Source organism: Pseudochaenichthys georgianus, chromosome 11 (genome assembly GCF_902827115.2).
Source record: "Pseudochaenichthys georgianus chromosome 11, fPseGeo1.2, whole genome shotgun sequence".
In the NCBI taxonomy this organism is placed as follows: domain Eukaryota; kingdom Metazoa; phylum Chordata; class Actinopteri; order Perciformes; family Channichthyidae; genus Pseudochaenichthys; species Pseudochaenichthys georgianus.
This window is the reverse complement of record NC_047513.1, coordinates 19,209,573-19,224,037: the sequence shown is the minus strand read 5'-3', so window position 1 is coordinate 19,224,037 and position 14,465 is coordinate 19,209,573. Positions and strand designations below refer to the sequence as shown.

The 14,465-nt window shown below is 41.6% G+C and overlaps 1 protein-coding gene across 2 annotated transcripts in view; it reads right to left on the bottom strand.

Annotated features, from left to right (window-relative positions):
- Positions 1-412: 412 nt before the first annotated feature.
- The window catches only part of znf704 (zinc finger protein 704), a 45,163-nt gene continuing 31,110 nt past the window's right edge, over positions 413-14,465 (bottom strand). Inside the window, exons 3-9 of one of the 2 annotated variants that reach the window (XM_034095159.2) lie at positions 12,502-12,602; positions 10,866-11,140; positions 7,545-7,645; positions 6,410-6,704; positions 4,963-5,097; positions 4,786-4,877; positions 413-4,130 (exon numbers count right to left, since the gene is read on the bottom strand). In XM_034095159.2, the coding sequence (XP_033951050.1) occupies positions 4,016-4,130; positions 4,786-4,877; positions 4,963-5,097; positions 6,410-6,704; positions 7,545-7,645; positions 10,866-11,140; positions 12,502-12,602 (1,114 nt within the window). In that variant the 3' untranslated portion in view covers positions 413-4,015. Of the gene's footprint in view, positions 4,131-4,785; positions 4,878-4,962; positions 5,098-6,409; positions 6,705-7,544; positions 7,646-10,865; positions 11,144-12,501; positions 12,603-14,465 lie in introns of both variants that reach the window. The other variant, XM_034095158.1, reaches the window with a different exon arrangement.

The following is a 14,465-nucleotide window of genomic DNA, read 5'->3' as shown; positions in this document are numbered from 1 at the left end:
TAACTCACTCCTTCTGAAGCTTTCGACAGTGTCAGATGCTTTTCATCACTAGAGCGTATGCTTAGTTCTTATCAAATCAAAGAAACATGTACAATTTTAACAATTCCTTGACAAATGATGCCATGAATGAAGACTGTGATATGGGTGAAAGCTAAATGAACCTTAGGCTGATGTTTGGGGAATAGCAACATATTTGTTGTTCTCTAAAATAAGATTTTTTGAAGCAATAAATTAAAATAAATGACCATGTTCTTTGCATTTACCTACATGACTGAGGTCAACAAATAGGCACGGAGCAATGAGCACTGGTCACCAAAATAAAAGCATGAACACTGATGACGCAGGTGAGAAAAAACAGAGGGTTGGGGGCGACCACCCCACTAACTGGTGTCTGGACACTTTGTAGGCTTGAGGCATGGTGTTTTTATTTTCATGTTCTACAGCATAACATTGTGTACAAAAAATGGAGTTAGTATGACCAGGGGACAACATGGGAGAAACAGAATGGGATATAGCACCTCCATTTCTCCACGTCCGTGTCCACAGCACCAAAATGCAAAAAGGTATGCAAAGACAGACCTGGGCTGAGAATCTGTGAATGAACCCTCAATGCGGCGGCCATCTTTGAGCCATTGGTGATGAATGGACCCAAAGATGTTCTCAGTACAACAATGCACAGTCCAAAAACAAATCCCAGAGTTTCAACAGAGATGGTAAGGTTTGAGAAATATGGCAGTAACTCTCTTTTGGAGGGTTTGGATTTACCCCAAACAAGGGTGTGAGATTAGTTTATTTTGTCCGACTCTTACTACAAGCCATGAGATGGTGACAGTGGCTCAGAGCATATTTTAAAGTGAGCTGCCTAGAGATGCTGCCATTAAACATATCCAGCCTGAACCTCTGGATAACTTCTGTAGGGACTTGTTCCTGGACAGAATCTGATTGGCAGCCAGATTTTTCCACAGTTCAATGGAGGAGACGGTCCTGCCACCATGAAGCACCACCATGATGGAGAAAGAGCAGTGGGAAGTGCATGGAGTTAAAACAAAAAAACGACATCTGCCACATCCAGCCAATGGCGGCCGCACCAACAAAAAACATCTTTCAACTCAAAAGCGTTGGTTTGTCAGCTGACAGACGCGCCACGGGCCATTTGACAAAGGTGTGGAGCTCCTTGGGAGGAGCGAGAGTAACGCTGGAGGGGGGAGGGGGGGTGGCAGAGCACAGTGCTCCAGCGTAGCTACTTTGCCTGGGGCTCCTTCACATCCATACACTGAAGTGTGTCACTGCACACATGAGTGCAAACACACCCGAGATGTCAATCAAACTAATTGCAAGTGGGCCTGAATGGCACCCAGAGAGGTGAATTGGAAATAAGATAAAGGTTTTAATCAACTGTGGATTTCGACCGCTTAGCAGCAGCGGCAGCAGGGGGGAGGGGCCTACGTGAAGGCGCTGCAGGCGGGTCACCTTGCCTGGGCTTCCCCCTAACAATACAAAAAACTTTTAGCAGAACATGAAAACAAAATGTATAAACAGTATATGTCATCATTTATATATATATATGGAAAAAATATAAAACAAACAGCCAAATCAATGTCTTTTTTTGCTTTTGAAAATGTCAACATGTTTTTTCTTTACATATATATAGATTTGTCTTTTCTTAAACAATAATACGTTCACAAAATACAATGGCAAACCAGTTTGGAGATAATCTAAATATGTCTTACTGAAACATCAAATGTAATAACATGGAAGAAGCACAATGATTTTTTTCAAGAGTGACTTAAGGCTATCCCTAAATTCAAAACAACAGTAGCCAGACAGGTTGAACGGCACATTTCCTCACAATGTCATACTTGAACCTGTCTTGTTCATAAGGTGGCAAATGTAATGACCGAGGTAACGGGTCATAAACATGGAGCTTAGAGAAAATACAAGAATGACATATATACACATGAACACACAAAAACAAATAGAGACGAAATAGAAACAGCTGAGCAAACCTAACAGAGCTACCATTTTACCATCAGGTGGGAAAAGGCTGCACTGTGAAATGGGCGAGCGAGCGAGTTTATAGCTGGTGTTGGTTTCCAATAATTCTGGGGGGAAAAATAATCTGTGAACTGCCAATAAAGATTTTCGCATGCATTTGAGAAAATATTCAATAATGAAGAGAGTAAATGCAGAATCAGTATCACATATATAGTATATGTGTCTGTTTGTAGAAACAACATTTCAATCTATTTCAGTACACTGTAATAAAGTAGAGCGTGGCCCCAGGTGAAAAAGAGTTGGTCCATTATCACTACAGAGTGAATATCTGTAAACTTTTTGGGCTTTGACAATTTATTTCCTGCCTGAGCCAACAAGGAGGCGGAAACTCAAATGAACACATTCAAAAGACAAATCAGACATTTGTACCTTTCCCCCTCTCGACTTCTCAGTAACAATATTACGTGGCGGACTCTCCGAACAGCTGGAGTCAAAGCTTTGCTTGCATGTTGCCAAGTGAAGAAAGTGTGCAGTGCACATTGAACAACAAGGAGTGACCTGATCAAGTGCCTATAAATAATTTCTCCAAAACTCTTAGAGCAAATAATGGTTCAAAATGGGGGTAACCATATTCTGTGTGATCAAATGTTTGCTTTTAGTTGCTCTTATTTTCTTTTAGAAGTTGTAAATGAAAAGGGCTCGTGGAAGATAGCAACATTTTCAATTCTCAATAGCACCAAGTGCCCCGTTGTCACACATACAGTGCAAGTATCTTACTTTTGGTTTTCAGCCCTCCCCCTTTGGTTAACAGATGATCAAGATGCGCCTCTGCGGCGTCCGTAAACACAAAGATATTGTGTTTCCTTTAGGAAGGTGTAAAGGTTGGCTGAGGAGGAGGGCAGTCTGTCTCTCTGTGTGTGGTCAAAGGTGTTTATCTGTTCGTGGCCTCGCACGCTGACTCCATGCTTCCAGTGCTGTCAGGAAGCTTTTTTTAACACACTTTCTGCAGGTGGTAGGTAAACAGTGTTGGTTTTGTCAAAACAAATACATCAACAACAATAAACATGGTGAACACCTCAACAAAAACAAAGAAAGAGAATAAGATACAGGAGTTTTTGGTTGCAAAGTGAAAGAGAGAAGCTATTGAGACTGTGCTGTTCTGTATAACTCCATGTGTCAGCTGCTGGTTGTTGCTTTCTTTAGAATCACATCCCTGATAAAGCAAAGGAAATGAATCAACTGGATAAAAAGTGACATAGAAAACTGATTGAGTGTGAATACCTGTGTTTGTTTGTGTGTGAACGCATGGTCCATCTGCTTTCCCTGACTGTAAATCGTATCTTTTTTTGCATTGCTCATTCACCATGTGTCTCTCTCTTCCTCTCTTCCTCTCCACATGTCAGCCGGCCCTCTCGGCTCGGTCGTACATTCCCAGCGGCTGTCAGGAGCGAAGAGCAGGTGAGGAGCCGGTAGAGAGGCTGGCATGTCGCTGGCATGTCGGTGATAAAAGATCACCTCAAAACAAGACACGAACAAGTCTAAGGGAGAACAAAAACTGCGAGCTTTAACGCTGTGCTTTCACGTTCTTCAAAAATGGCAGCAAAGAGGCTCAATCTTCTTTTGGATAAAAAAGTGAAGATTCTTTTCATTTACTGAAACACACTCCTTCTTTGACTAGACTTTCCATTTAAAAACCAGAGCTTTACAAAACATATAAAGATGCAACACTGAACCCAACATAAAAAACAGGAAACATCTTTAGATCTATATTTTCTTTACACTGTTTAGCTGCATTGGGGTTTCCCAAAACTGGGAATGGTGGGAATGGCGAGGACGGCAATGTGAAAGGTGACTCTGTTTTGGTCCCTTCCCCAGCTGGAGTTCAGTTGAGGGGGGGGGGGGGGGGGCGATTTTGAGCTGAAGAAAACAAAATGCATGCAAAACTATGCCCCTCCCCCTTTTCTCTGGCCAAAGGCAGCCGTGCACGTTGGGGTGGCGCTTTGAAGTTGGTGAGGAACGTTCAGTCGGTGAATCTCTGGCAGGCTTTCTTCCAGCGGCAGGCGGTGCACCACATGTCGCGGTTCTCCATCCCGTACACCTTACGGCACTTCTTCCCCTCACCGCGCACCTTCCGACTGAGAGGGAGAAGTGGATACATTATAAATCATCATCCGTTTAAATGATCAAGTGCACTATCATTCAAAAAACCAGTGGTGAAAACATTGAAATCAAATTGTTAGACTACTAAAATACACTCTTTGGTGCATTTTCGTTAAGAGCAACATGAGATGATCATTCCCTTTGTACAGAGCCAGGCTACCTGTTTCCATCTGTTTCAAGTCTTTATGCTAAGCTAAGCTAAGCTAACCAGTTGCTTGCTGTATGAGAGTTGTAATCACACTTCTTATGTGACTTAAGAAAGCATATAATAGTTGCATTTCTCAAAATGTCAAACTATTCTCCTGTGTTTTGCCTTTTCTAATTGCAGCTAAACGCCCATCAACAAACTACAAGGTTGTGATGTGTTAAAAAGGAAACAACACATAAATCATACAATCTAGAGTGGATTTGGTAGATCAGAGGCTGATTTATCAAGACTTCTCTTTAATTAAGAGTCATTGAGCTGATTTTAGAGTAAATATGTTATGTTATTTTCACTCAGTAAGGTTGAATTAAATAGAGAATTAGCTTAGGTATGCGTTGTCTATGGTAATATTTATTATGAGCTTTCGGATTGTTTGGCTTTAATTAAAGCTAAAAAAGGAAATGTCAGGTAAGAGGATCGGGTACCTGAGGGCGGTGGTGGCTCTGGGCGGGGACGAGAGGACGGCGATGGTTTGGGAGCGCTGTTCACCGAAGCCCTGGCTCTTACTGGGGGACACCTGGAGGGGGCAGAAAAAATGATGTATTATAAGAGTCCAAATGTAACTGTGCATGTGGCTGAAAATAAATGTTTAAGTTACTCACCGTGGAGCCGGTGAAAGTGACGGGCGGTGACTGCCAGGAGATGCTGAAGTTGGAGCTGTTGGTGGGGGTGAAGCTGGTGCAGGCCGACCCGCTGGAGTTACTGTTGCTGGACGGGATGGACACTGGAGCTGTGGCCTGAGGGGGGAGGACAAAGGAGGTAATGGTGAGATTTTCTACCTAAAAGGATCTATTTACACTTATCAGCAGCATTTTATATGGCCTATCAGAAGCCTTCCTCATTCTCAATGTCATGATCTGTCTGTTTTATTTGGAAAAGTCTTCCCCCCTGTGTTAGGTCTGTTTCTACTTCCTGTCTCTGTGTTCTCCCTTCCCCTGTTTGATTACCTGATTCTGTTCCCCTGGTGATGCTCCTGCCCAGCTGTGTCCTTGTGATTATTTCTACATGTATTTAAAGTGGACCTATCATGCTATATTTGAAATATATATTGTAGGGCCATACCTATATAAAACATGTCTGTGAAGTTTTTTTTTCAAAATCCCAAACAGATCACCCATTGTAGCCATGCCTCATATTGCTCAAACCCCTCTTTTGAAGCCCTGTTAGAGAAACTCAGATTTTGGGTCCTTAGCTTGAAAAAATAAATAAAAAGAGGAGGAGGAGGAGGCGGAGCTAATGCCTGATCAGAATTCTACCGGAGATAAAGTTACATTCGGTTGTGATAAAACGCCATCCTGTTTAAACCATGTCAAGGATTATTTCTGAAAAAGTATGGAGCTCAAATGCCTTTTCTCTTGCAGGTATATCACAAGGTGAGTTCTTTTTTTATTTCCTGATTTTTAAACACATGTGCTCTACAGTAAAGGTTAGCTCTGAGTGTTAGCGAGGCTTGCTAACGTAAACAAAGACGAGATTACGTCCAAAACACGTCAGGCATTGTTTCTGATAGCAAATTTCTGTGGGTCCGCCGGTAAATCTGTATCCGCTCGTTGTACCCCCATTTAAAAAAAAAATGTGGGTACGGAGGAAGAGAGAGAGGGTTTTATTTTCTGACGCTGCGTGAGTTCCCTGACGCACCGGGACACATATTTATGTATAAAAGACATCACAAAGTGCATTCTGCATGATAGGTCCCCTTTAAGTTCTGTTTTTCTGTCAGTGTTTGTCGGATCCTTGTTTGTTGTATATCATTTTTGGAGAGTTTTGTTCTGTTTTTGTCTATTGAAGAGATTAGTTACGTTTGGCTTCCCTTACCCTGCACTCTTCTGCAGGATTGATTTATATAACAAATACGTAATTACATTTACTTTTGCCAAGATACTTTGTGTCATGCACTTGGGTCCTACCTGCTCTGCTCTCAACCCTGATTCTAAATCTTGTTGTGCCCTTTCACGATCAACTAGTGAGCGTTTTAACCAAGATCCATTAAAATCCTATATTGTCATTGTCACCTCCCTTGGTGTGATACTCCCTCTGCTCTCCACTCACCTGGTAGGCGTGGTCCGTGTGGATGAGGTAGAGAGCGCTGGGCGCAGAGCGGCTGAGGGGGGTGGTTCCTCCGGGGTGAGGCTCCTTGGTGTCAGAGGACTGCGGAGGTCTGTGGGAGTCCGACAGCTGGTTGAATGATGGGAGAGGAGAGGGGGGAGGAGGAACAGGGGAGAGGATGGACGGGGACACGGGGGACAGGCTGCTCAGCCCGTCCGCCACCGAGTCCGTGTTGAGCTTGATCTCCGAGTAGTAGAAGTCCTCCTCTCCGTCACTGCAGTCCGAGTCACAGTTACGCCTGCAGACAGAGAGAGGGAGGGGGGTGGAGAGGGGAAATGACACATATTGATAAAATAAGACAGTTTTATTTGTATTATTATTTGTATGTTCTATAACTATGTAAATGTATCCTGTAAATATAATGTATAATGTCCTTTATTGTTTTATGTGGAACCTATATGCTGCAGGTCTCCCTTGAAAAAGAGATCTATGATCTCAATGGGACCAATCTCGTTAAATAAAGGTTTGAACATTTGTAAAGGACGTTTAATGCAAAGAGGCAGACTCAAGATGCTATACAGAGAGAGACAAAGAAAATCGAATAAAATACAAAAACTAAAACAAAGTAAATAAAACAGATAGATCTATATATAAGAAAATACTAAATAAGATGAATTAGAAGCTTTTGAAAACAACGACGTTTCACTCTGAAAATTGGCAATGGTTGCAGCTTTCCAAAGTTAAATTAAAGCAGAATATCCTTTGAATGCTAATAACTGCTCATGTCCAACTTGTCAAAGCATCACACAACCGTCTTCAACATTAATGTCAGTTTTCCAGAAACACAATCATTTACAGTCAATGAGTGTAGATCCTCAGTTTAATTGAACGTCAGTGTAAATGTGCGATTCCTCCGATATCATTGTTCTCCGCCTCCCCCCTCACTCCCAGAGCTCAAAGTGTTACCGTGGTGATAATCCATCAACCATTAATCTGCTGTTTTGAAAATGAAGCTGGCTTGGGTAGTGTAGTTTAGGGAGGCAATGTGTGTGTGTGTGTGTGTGTGTGTGTGTGTGTGTGTGTGTGTGTGTGTGTGTGTGTGTGTGTGTGTGTGTGTGTGTGTGTGTGTGTGTCTTACCCCAGGTGGATGGTGCGGATGTGTCTCTGGATGCCCGCGGCGGTACTCAGCACTTTGCCACAGTTCTTCCACAGGCACTTGAACATCACCTTCATTGAGTTCTGAAACAGGAAACAGTAGTTACAGTGGAAAACACAGCAGCTCATAAAGGGGTACGTGTTGACAAAAAGATGTGGTGTGTAGAGCAACAGTTGCTAATTTACACAGTATAACATCTGGGTTTGTATGTCGCTATACTATTGACTTTATAACAAAATTCCTATCATGTCAAGGAGTCAAACATGTGCAGATTGACTTGAGGATATTTTCTCCTGATATATGCATAAAACTCACTCAATCATTTAATTAAATCTATGTATACACTACAGGAGGTGTGATAGAGGTGGTATTTCCCTCCAGGGTTGGTCAACCACCCTAAAGTACATCATTATAATTATATTTCCTCCTCATTATCAGGCATATAGGAAAAAAGCTTCTCAAATAACTGTATAACAGCAGCATTGCTCACCTACTGGAGGTTATAAGCAGTCAGTTAATTATTATATAAGATCTTTAAAGTGGCAGCATCTGTGACACTAGTGCAAGGACGGACAGAAATGAAAAAATATGATGAAAACTATGGTCGGTGTTATCCTGTCATACGCTAATGTACAGTTAATGAAATGTATGACTGTAGCTCCATCAAAAAGCTTTAAGTGACACATATCAGCTCAATTGCATTTTATCCAAGCTTAAACTGATTGTTCTATTATTAAAAAAAGTGGATTCTTCTTTTGTTATGCTGTCAAACTTCACTTTAGTAAAAACAGTACATTTTGACTTGATACTTACACAAATAAATACAAATAAAACTTCATACAATGTTCTCCTTCACCTTGGTTATAGATGTATTTTTTCTTTGTGTGGAGCTAATCTGAAAACACATTTTTCTAGGAGCTGAGTAAGGAAGAAAAACTGTAGATTTCTCTCTGGTTGTGAGCTGGCGGGCTACCGTATCATTTTCTCTGTGTACTGTAATTACAGCGCAGGCGTCCTAAGAGATACTGTATATTGTTCTGAGTGGAGTGATAAGCCCCATGTGCCTCCCCGCTCCAAGCCATTATAAATGGTCTCATAGGCCTGTCCATCAAACTATTGTTAAGGAGGCTGATTTCATTTGGACAATATGTTTTTTTTCTTTCTTAAATCTTCCTCCTCTTTTCAGAAACACACGCATATCAACAATCCTCTGTCTCTGTCTCCCCCGTGTGCATTGTTTTGTCTCCGGGTAACAAAGTCTGTTATTGTGTGGTGGTGAGTGTGAGTTATTCCCTTTAAAATAAGCATTTCACAGTTAATTAAATAGTGACATCCAAATGTGTTGCCTTGCCAAGAGAGAAGAGAGAGCACCAGAGGAGTGTGTTGATCATTTAATGTGAAACCTTGGCATTGCACAAAGAGCATGTGTTTATACATGTTTATCTGTGTTTATGTAAGTCACCGACATCGTTATCCAATTATTAAGAAATCTTTTTTTGTCTCATTCTCAGTTCAGTTATTCCTATTAGTCCCCTTTAATTCTTTATCCATAACCTTTCTTTGGCTCTGATTTTCTCTCCTTTACACTTTTAAATGTCTCTCTCTTTCTCTCTCTCTCTTGTTGGTCGTCTTTGTGATAAGTCCCCAATTACTATAGTATGATGTTGAGCTCACCCCCGGGTCTATATCGATTTTTAGTCAAGACGTGAGGACAGCAGGATCTTTATGTTTGCTGTAGCGGGTATTAAAATCATTACTGCCGTTATGGAGCGGCTGCACGTGAAGGCTAAGAAGTAATTATGAAGGGCAAATGTCCAGAGGACACACACTCACACACACACTGACAGTACGAGGGGAGAGGGAGGTCGAAACATGGGAGAGGAAGTGGGGGAAGGAAGGATGAGTGAGTAGGAGGAAAGGAGGGATAGATGGATGATACTGACAGAAAACGACCAACCGGCAAGTAGGAGTGCTGATAAGCAGAGAGAGAGATAAAGAGGGAGAGCAAAGCAATATACACCACAACAAATAACGAGTGACACTGAGCTGTCAGTGGTGTGTGTAGAAATGAGACGAGGCAAAATGATGAGTGAGAAAAAAAACAACGTGTGTGTGTTGTGTTTATAACATCAGGGCAACAATGACAAAACCACCGCTGGAGCAGAAAGGCTGCGCGTCCTTTCCTGTCCCATTTTCATCTCTGCCAATCAGTCAGAGAGTCTAACCTCAGAGGTTAGTATCAGTGTGTGGAAGGAGGGAATCTAGCAGCTAGTGTACATCTGACATCTTCTTATTTAGAGATCTGCCTGCTATCAGGAGAGCTGCTGCCTTTCTCTTCTAAACCCCTTAATATGTGACTCCGCTCTGAAAGAAAAGGAAATTCTTCCAGTACTCTTGCGACTTTTTATAATCCTTCTAGGGCGCCGCATAAGGTCACGATCACAGAGCAATCTCTTATTTCCTAGAAACTATGAGGGCTCAGGAATTTACTGGGCAATTTAATTGGAGCTTTCGGCCTGAGAGAAAATGGCTTTTCAAAATAACTCTTTGAAAAGCTGCTTAGACCTTGTCCATAACAAGATGGCTTTATCTTAAAATGCATCTGTCTCTCTGCTTTGGCCTTTCTTCCACAATAAACTATTACTCACACTGCATTTTTTTCAAACCCCAGACTAAATCATAAAGAAACACTGGTTTTGGTGTGTACAGACATATGATGGGGCTGTTATGAAGTTATGAAGAACTTTCGGTTGGATTTAACTCACTGATCATTTGATACGTAAACATAGTTGATCAATCTGTGTCTATTTGTTTGTTTGGTGACTAATTGTACAACTATGTTTCGTGTGGAGTGTTTTAGAAAAGATAAAAAGACTAAACTAAGCTTATCACAGTGATTTGTTTGACGTCTCACTGATTCAAACTGATTAAATCCTTATTTTGTAACCGAAACAAAAAAACATGTAAATAAGCAGAACTAAATCCAGATTTCGGCTGTGACGAGGCGACAAAACAAAGTTTTAACCAGCTGAGTTTTGGTGGAGAAAGCTGTTCCGCTTTATACCAGACGATGGCCATCATGAACAATTTAATGTTTGTCAAACAAAAGAAGAAACTGTTTTCTAACTGTCTGATGTTTCGAATGTTCTTAAATATGAGCAATAAACACATTTCTTCTTGTGTTTGCCTATTTGTTTTTTAATAGTAAAAATGCCTTTAACTATTTGTCGATTGAGATTAGTTTTTAGAGAACTGGCCTTTTCTTCCCAGCCTTTTGAATTAGACGTTGTCTGCAGTATTCACCTTGCGCTTGCGAGGGATGGGCTCATCGAAGAGCAGGCTGCTGCCGTCCTGATCGTCCAAGCTGGGGTCTTCAGGCCCCGCGGGGCCGTTCCCCACACCCCCCAGGCTGGGCACGCGGAAAGGCTTGAAGCTGTCTGCGGAGAGCGGGGGTGAGGGTGTGGAGGGGTTGGACTGGTCACTGGGGGCAGACCAGCTCCAGTAGCCCCCAGAGGAGCTGTTACTGGAGGGGGTGAAGGGGCCAGCGGAGCCGTTGTCTTTCCACGAACCACTCAGACCTTCTAAACAGAGGGGGGGGTGACAGGAAGGAAGGTAAATCCTGAGAGGAAATCAAACAGCAAATCTAACTGCTTTATTCATATTTGTAGATGATACATTCACAGAACCTGTGGGAGATAGACTGTCAGTGATGGGAGATCAAGACATTCAATTAAGTTCAGACAGCTTTATTTGCACTTCACACAAAGAGCCTACCAGAACTCCTGCTGTGTGCGACACTAGGAAAAAAGAAAAGTTACTTGGTTCCGCCGAGACACTTCCAAGGTCTTGATTTTCCAGATCAAAGACATTTTTCTTTTGAATATCAGCAACAAAATACATTTCACTTTGTAAAGGTTGAGGCTGGGGGAAACTTTAAAGTGTGTACTTTAGTGTGTGTGAGAAAGTTAGGTGTTTGTTTAGATGGATGTTAGTCGAAGAGAATAAGAGTATATAGTTTGATAGGCTTGGTGAAGATAAGAATGCTTCTCTGATCTGCTCTTTTTTCTTTTGTTATTTTTATATTAGAAAACATCTTTCAATGAGAGTTAGAAGGCAACTGAACAATCATACTGTATGTTGGATTATGGGTGAACCATGATGCTAGGCATGTTGCACCATACATGAGAACTAACTGTGTGTACCGATGTAAATGCACATTGTATGATAACTAGCTTGTATACATTGGTGTGACATGTGTATGACTACATTAAGATACAAGTGTACAGTTGGTATTTAAAATCCACTTTGTGCATGTATGCATGATGTATGTGATGTGATGTACGTTTAACATCTGACTGCCTGTGTGTGTGTGTGTGTGTGTGTGTGTGTGTGTGTGTGTGTGTGTGTGTGTGTGTGTGTGTGTGTGTGTGTGTGTGTGTGTGTGTGTGTGTGATGACATGTGCATGGTGGTTGGAGGGTTGGCTGCACGGTTGAATGTTCAGTGGTTACACAGACTAACCGAGCGGTTGCATGTGATTGCAGTTAAGGGGCACTTTGGATTCCCGCCACCATGTAGGGTGGCAGAGATCCAGATTCTTTGTCCTTTTTTTTTTTTTTTTACATTTCCACAACTCATTGATGAGAGAATCCTAAGGCACAGCAGGTGGCAGTCATTTATCCATCTAAGCGTCTACTCTACATGCATTCACATGATAACAGCTGTGGGGGAATGAGAAGTCAGCGTACGGCAAAACATGCTAATAAAAAGACTTTGGCTGCACAACTTTTTTCATGGGGTCATAAAGGTCTGGTACGAAAGAAATTACACATCAAAGCCAAAGATGTATTTCAAGCTGTGAAGTTTAAAACATATTGTATTCGTCAAAACTCAAAAAGATGTCTCCCACTTATTGGGCGAGTTAACAGCTGAGAAACTCACCGTTGACTTTGAAAGGCGGACTCCTGACCAGCGGGCTGGTGGAGAGACTCGTCAACACCATGGCAGCCGTCACCTTGTCCATGTCCACCTCCTCTGACCGTCTGTGAACACAGGGGGAAAGGAGTTAGATATTACTGAGCATCTTCTGCCACCAACCTCAGAGTCAATTGAAGCAACTTTGTACTACTGGCGGATAAATAGCAGCTATTTTTCCTCATCGCACTAATACATAATAACCATAACCTATTTTATTGTGCATGCCCAATATAAATTATGTAGCTAAAGAACACAGTGTGCGTCTTCTTTTCCCTCCAGATGTTTTCAGACAAAACCAGGCCACTCTGCTTTGCATGTTGGTGCGATGACTGTCTATGCTGCTAATTGTATTTAAGTTTTCTTTCTTATTTGATTTTCTTTGAGGGAGACTGACGCAATTGGCCAGACACTATTGGTAAAATCAACAGCCAACACCTGAAATGCTGCTGTATAAAAATAACATGTTTAAACTCATCTAGACTGATGTGGGTCTTACTTTCAAACCCTAAAGCCTGTGCAATTAACACAAGCTCAGTGGCTGTACAGTACACACAGCAGCCAATCCATACAACAGGCTAAACACACACTGCACACATATTTGTCTCTTGTAATTGGCAAGAGGCAAACGTGCACTAGAAGCAGGTATCTTAATCCTCCCGCATGTATTCCTCAGAGAGAGGCAATCCCTGTGATCAAAGAGAAGTCAATAGCTTTATTACAGACAGCATACCTATGGTACATGTTCCCTATTAACATAACAAGCACTGTGTGTGTGTGTGTGTGTGTGTGTGTGTGTGTGTGTGTGTGTGTGTGTGTGTGTGTGTGTGTGTGTGTGTGTGTGTGTGTGTGTGTGTGTCCTGAGTAAGTAAGACTTTGATAGTGTGTAAAGCCAAATGATCAAAGTCAGTATGTTACAATGATGACATCTCCTGCTGCCTTGGAAAAACATGACATCAGCCATCATTTAGGTTTTCAGACTTATTCTGCATCTTAATTGGTATAAATCCAGTACAGGCAACAAATATATTGAAATAAACAACCTATTTTTGACTTTCATAATACCTGCCAAACCAAAATAAAATAACTTTTAGAAGTGAATTGAATAAAGGATTGTACAAGTTATGTGAACTCTGTGAGATGATGCAACAGCTACTCTCTCCCATCAGCACTTGTGTCTGTCCAGTTCAGAACACACTGTTCATATGCATGCTCTGCTATCTGATCTCAGTTTCATGCACAGGCGAGCAAAAAGAAATCCAGCCCAAATGATAATTCAATCCTTGAGTTCAGTACAAAATCTACATTAGATAATGTTCCTCTTCCATGTGGGCTATTTATCAGTGTAGATTGTTTTGGTGTTAGTTGCCAACTGTGGTCGTCTAGCTTGTCTCTATATAATTGTACATGAATATTGGCTTGTGGTGCAACTCACATTTAAACAATCTTGATGGATACATATCACTATAGGTAAGAGGAAACATCTGGATTTTCTTTTTGAAGTTAATTGTCCCTTTCAATGTAACTCAATTAAAAGTAATACAATTATATAAAAACTAGGAAAGTGGCCAGAAAAGTAACCACAGTGATGAGGACCACAGGGTTTGTCACAATAGGGCTTCAGTTGTGATCACTACAGTCACTGCATCAGTACTGTAATGCAGTAAAAACAAGTGCATGCTAAAACATGCAAAAGCCTCAGAGTCATGTTCAGTTGACTTTCTGGTAAACCATCCCACTGTAAAGCATGAAAGACATGTAATGACTTTCACCTGGTCAACAATTCGCACCCTTACAGGATGTGACCAAAGCATACAGTACGACCAAAGGCTACGGAGAGGCTTTACAACAACAACCGTGTTAAACGTGGTGAGAGGCCCGGAAGTGACTCCCCATGTTTATTTTTAGAACGGCTTTAAGGCACAGATGCT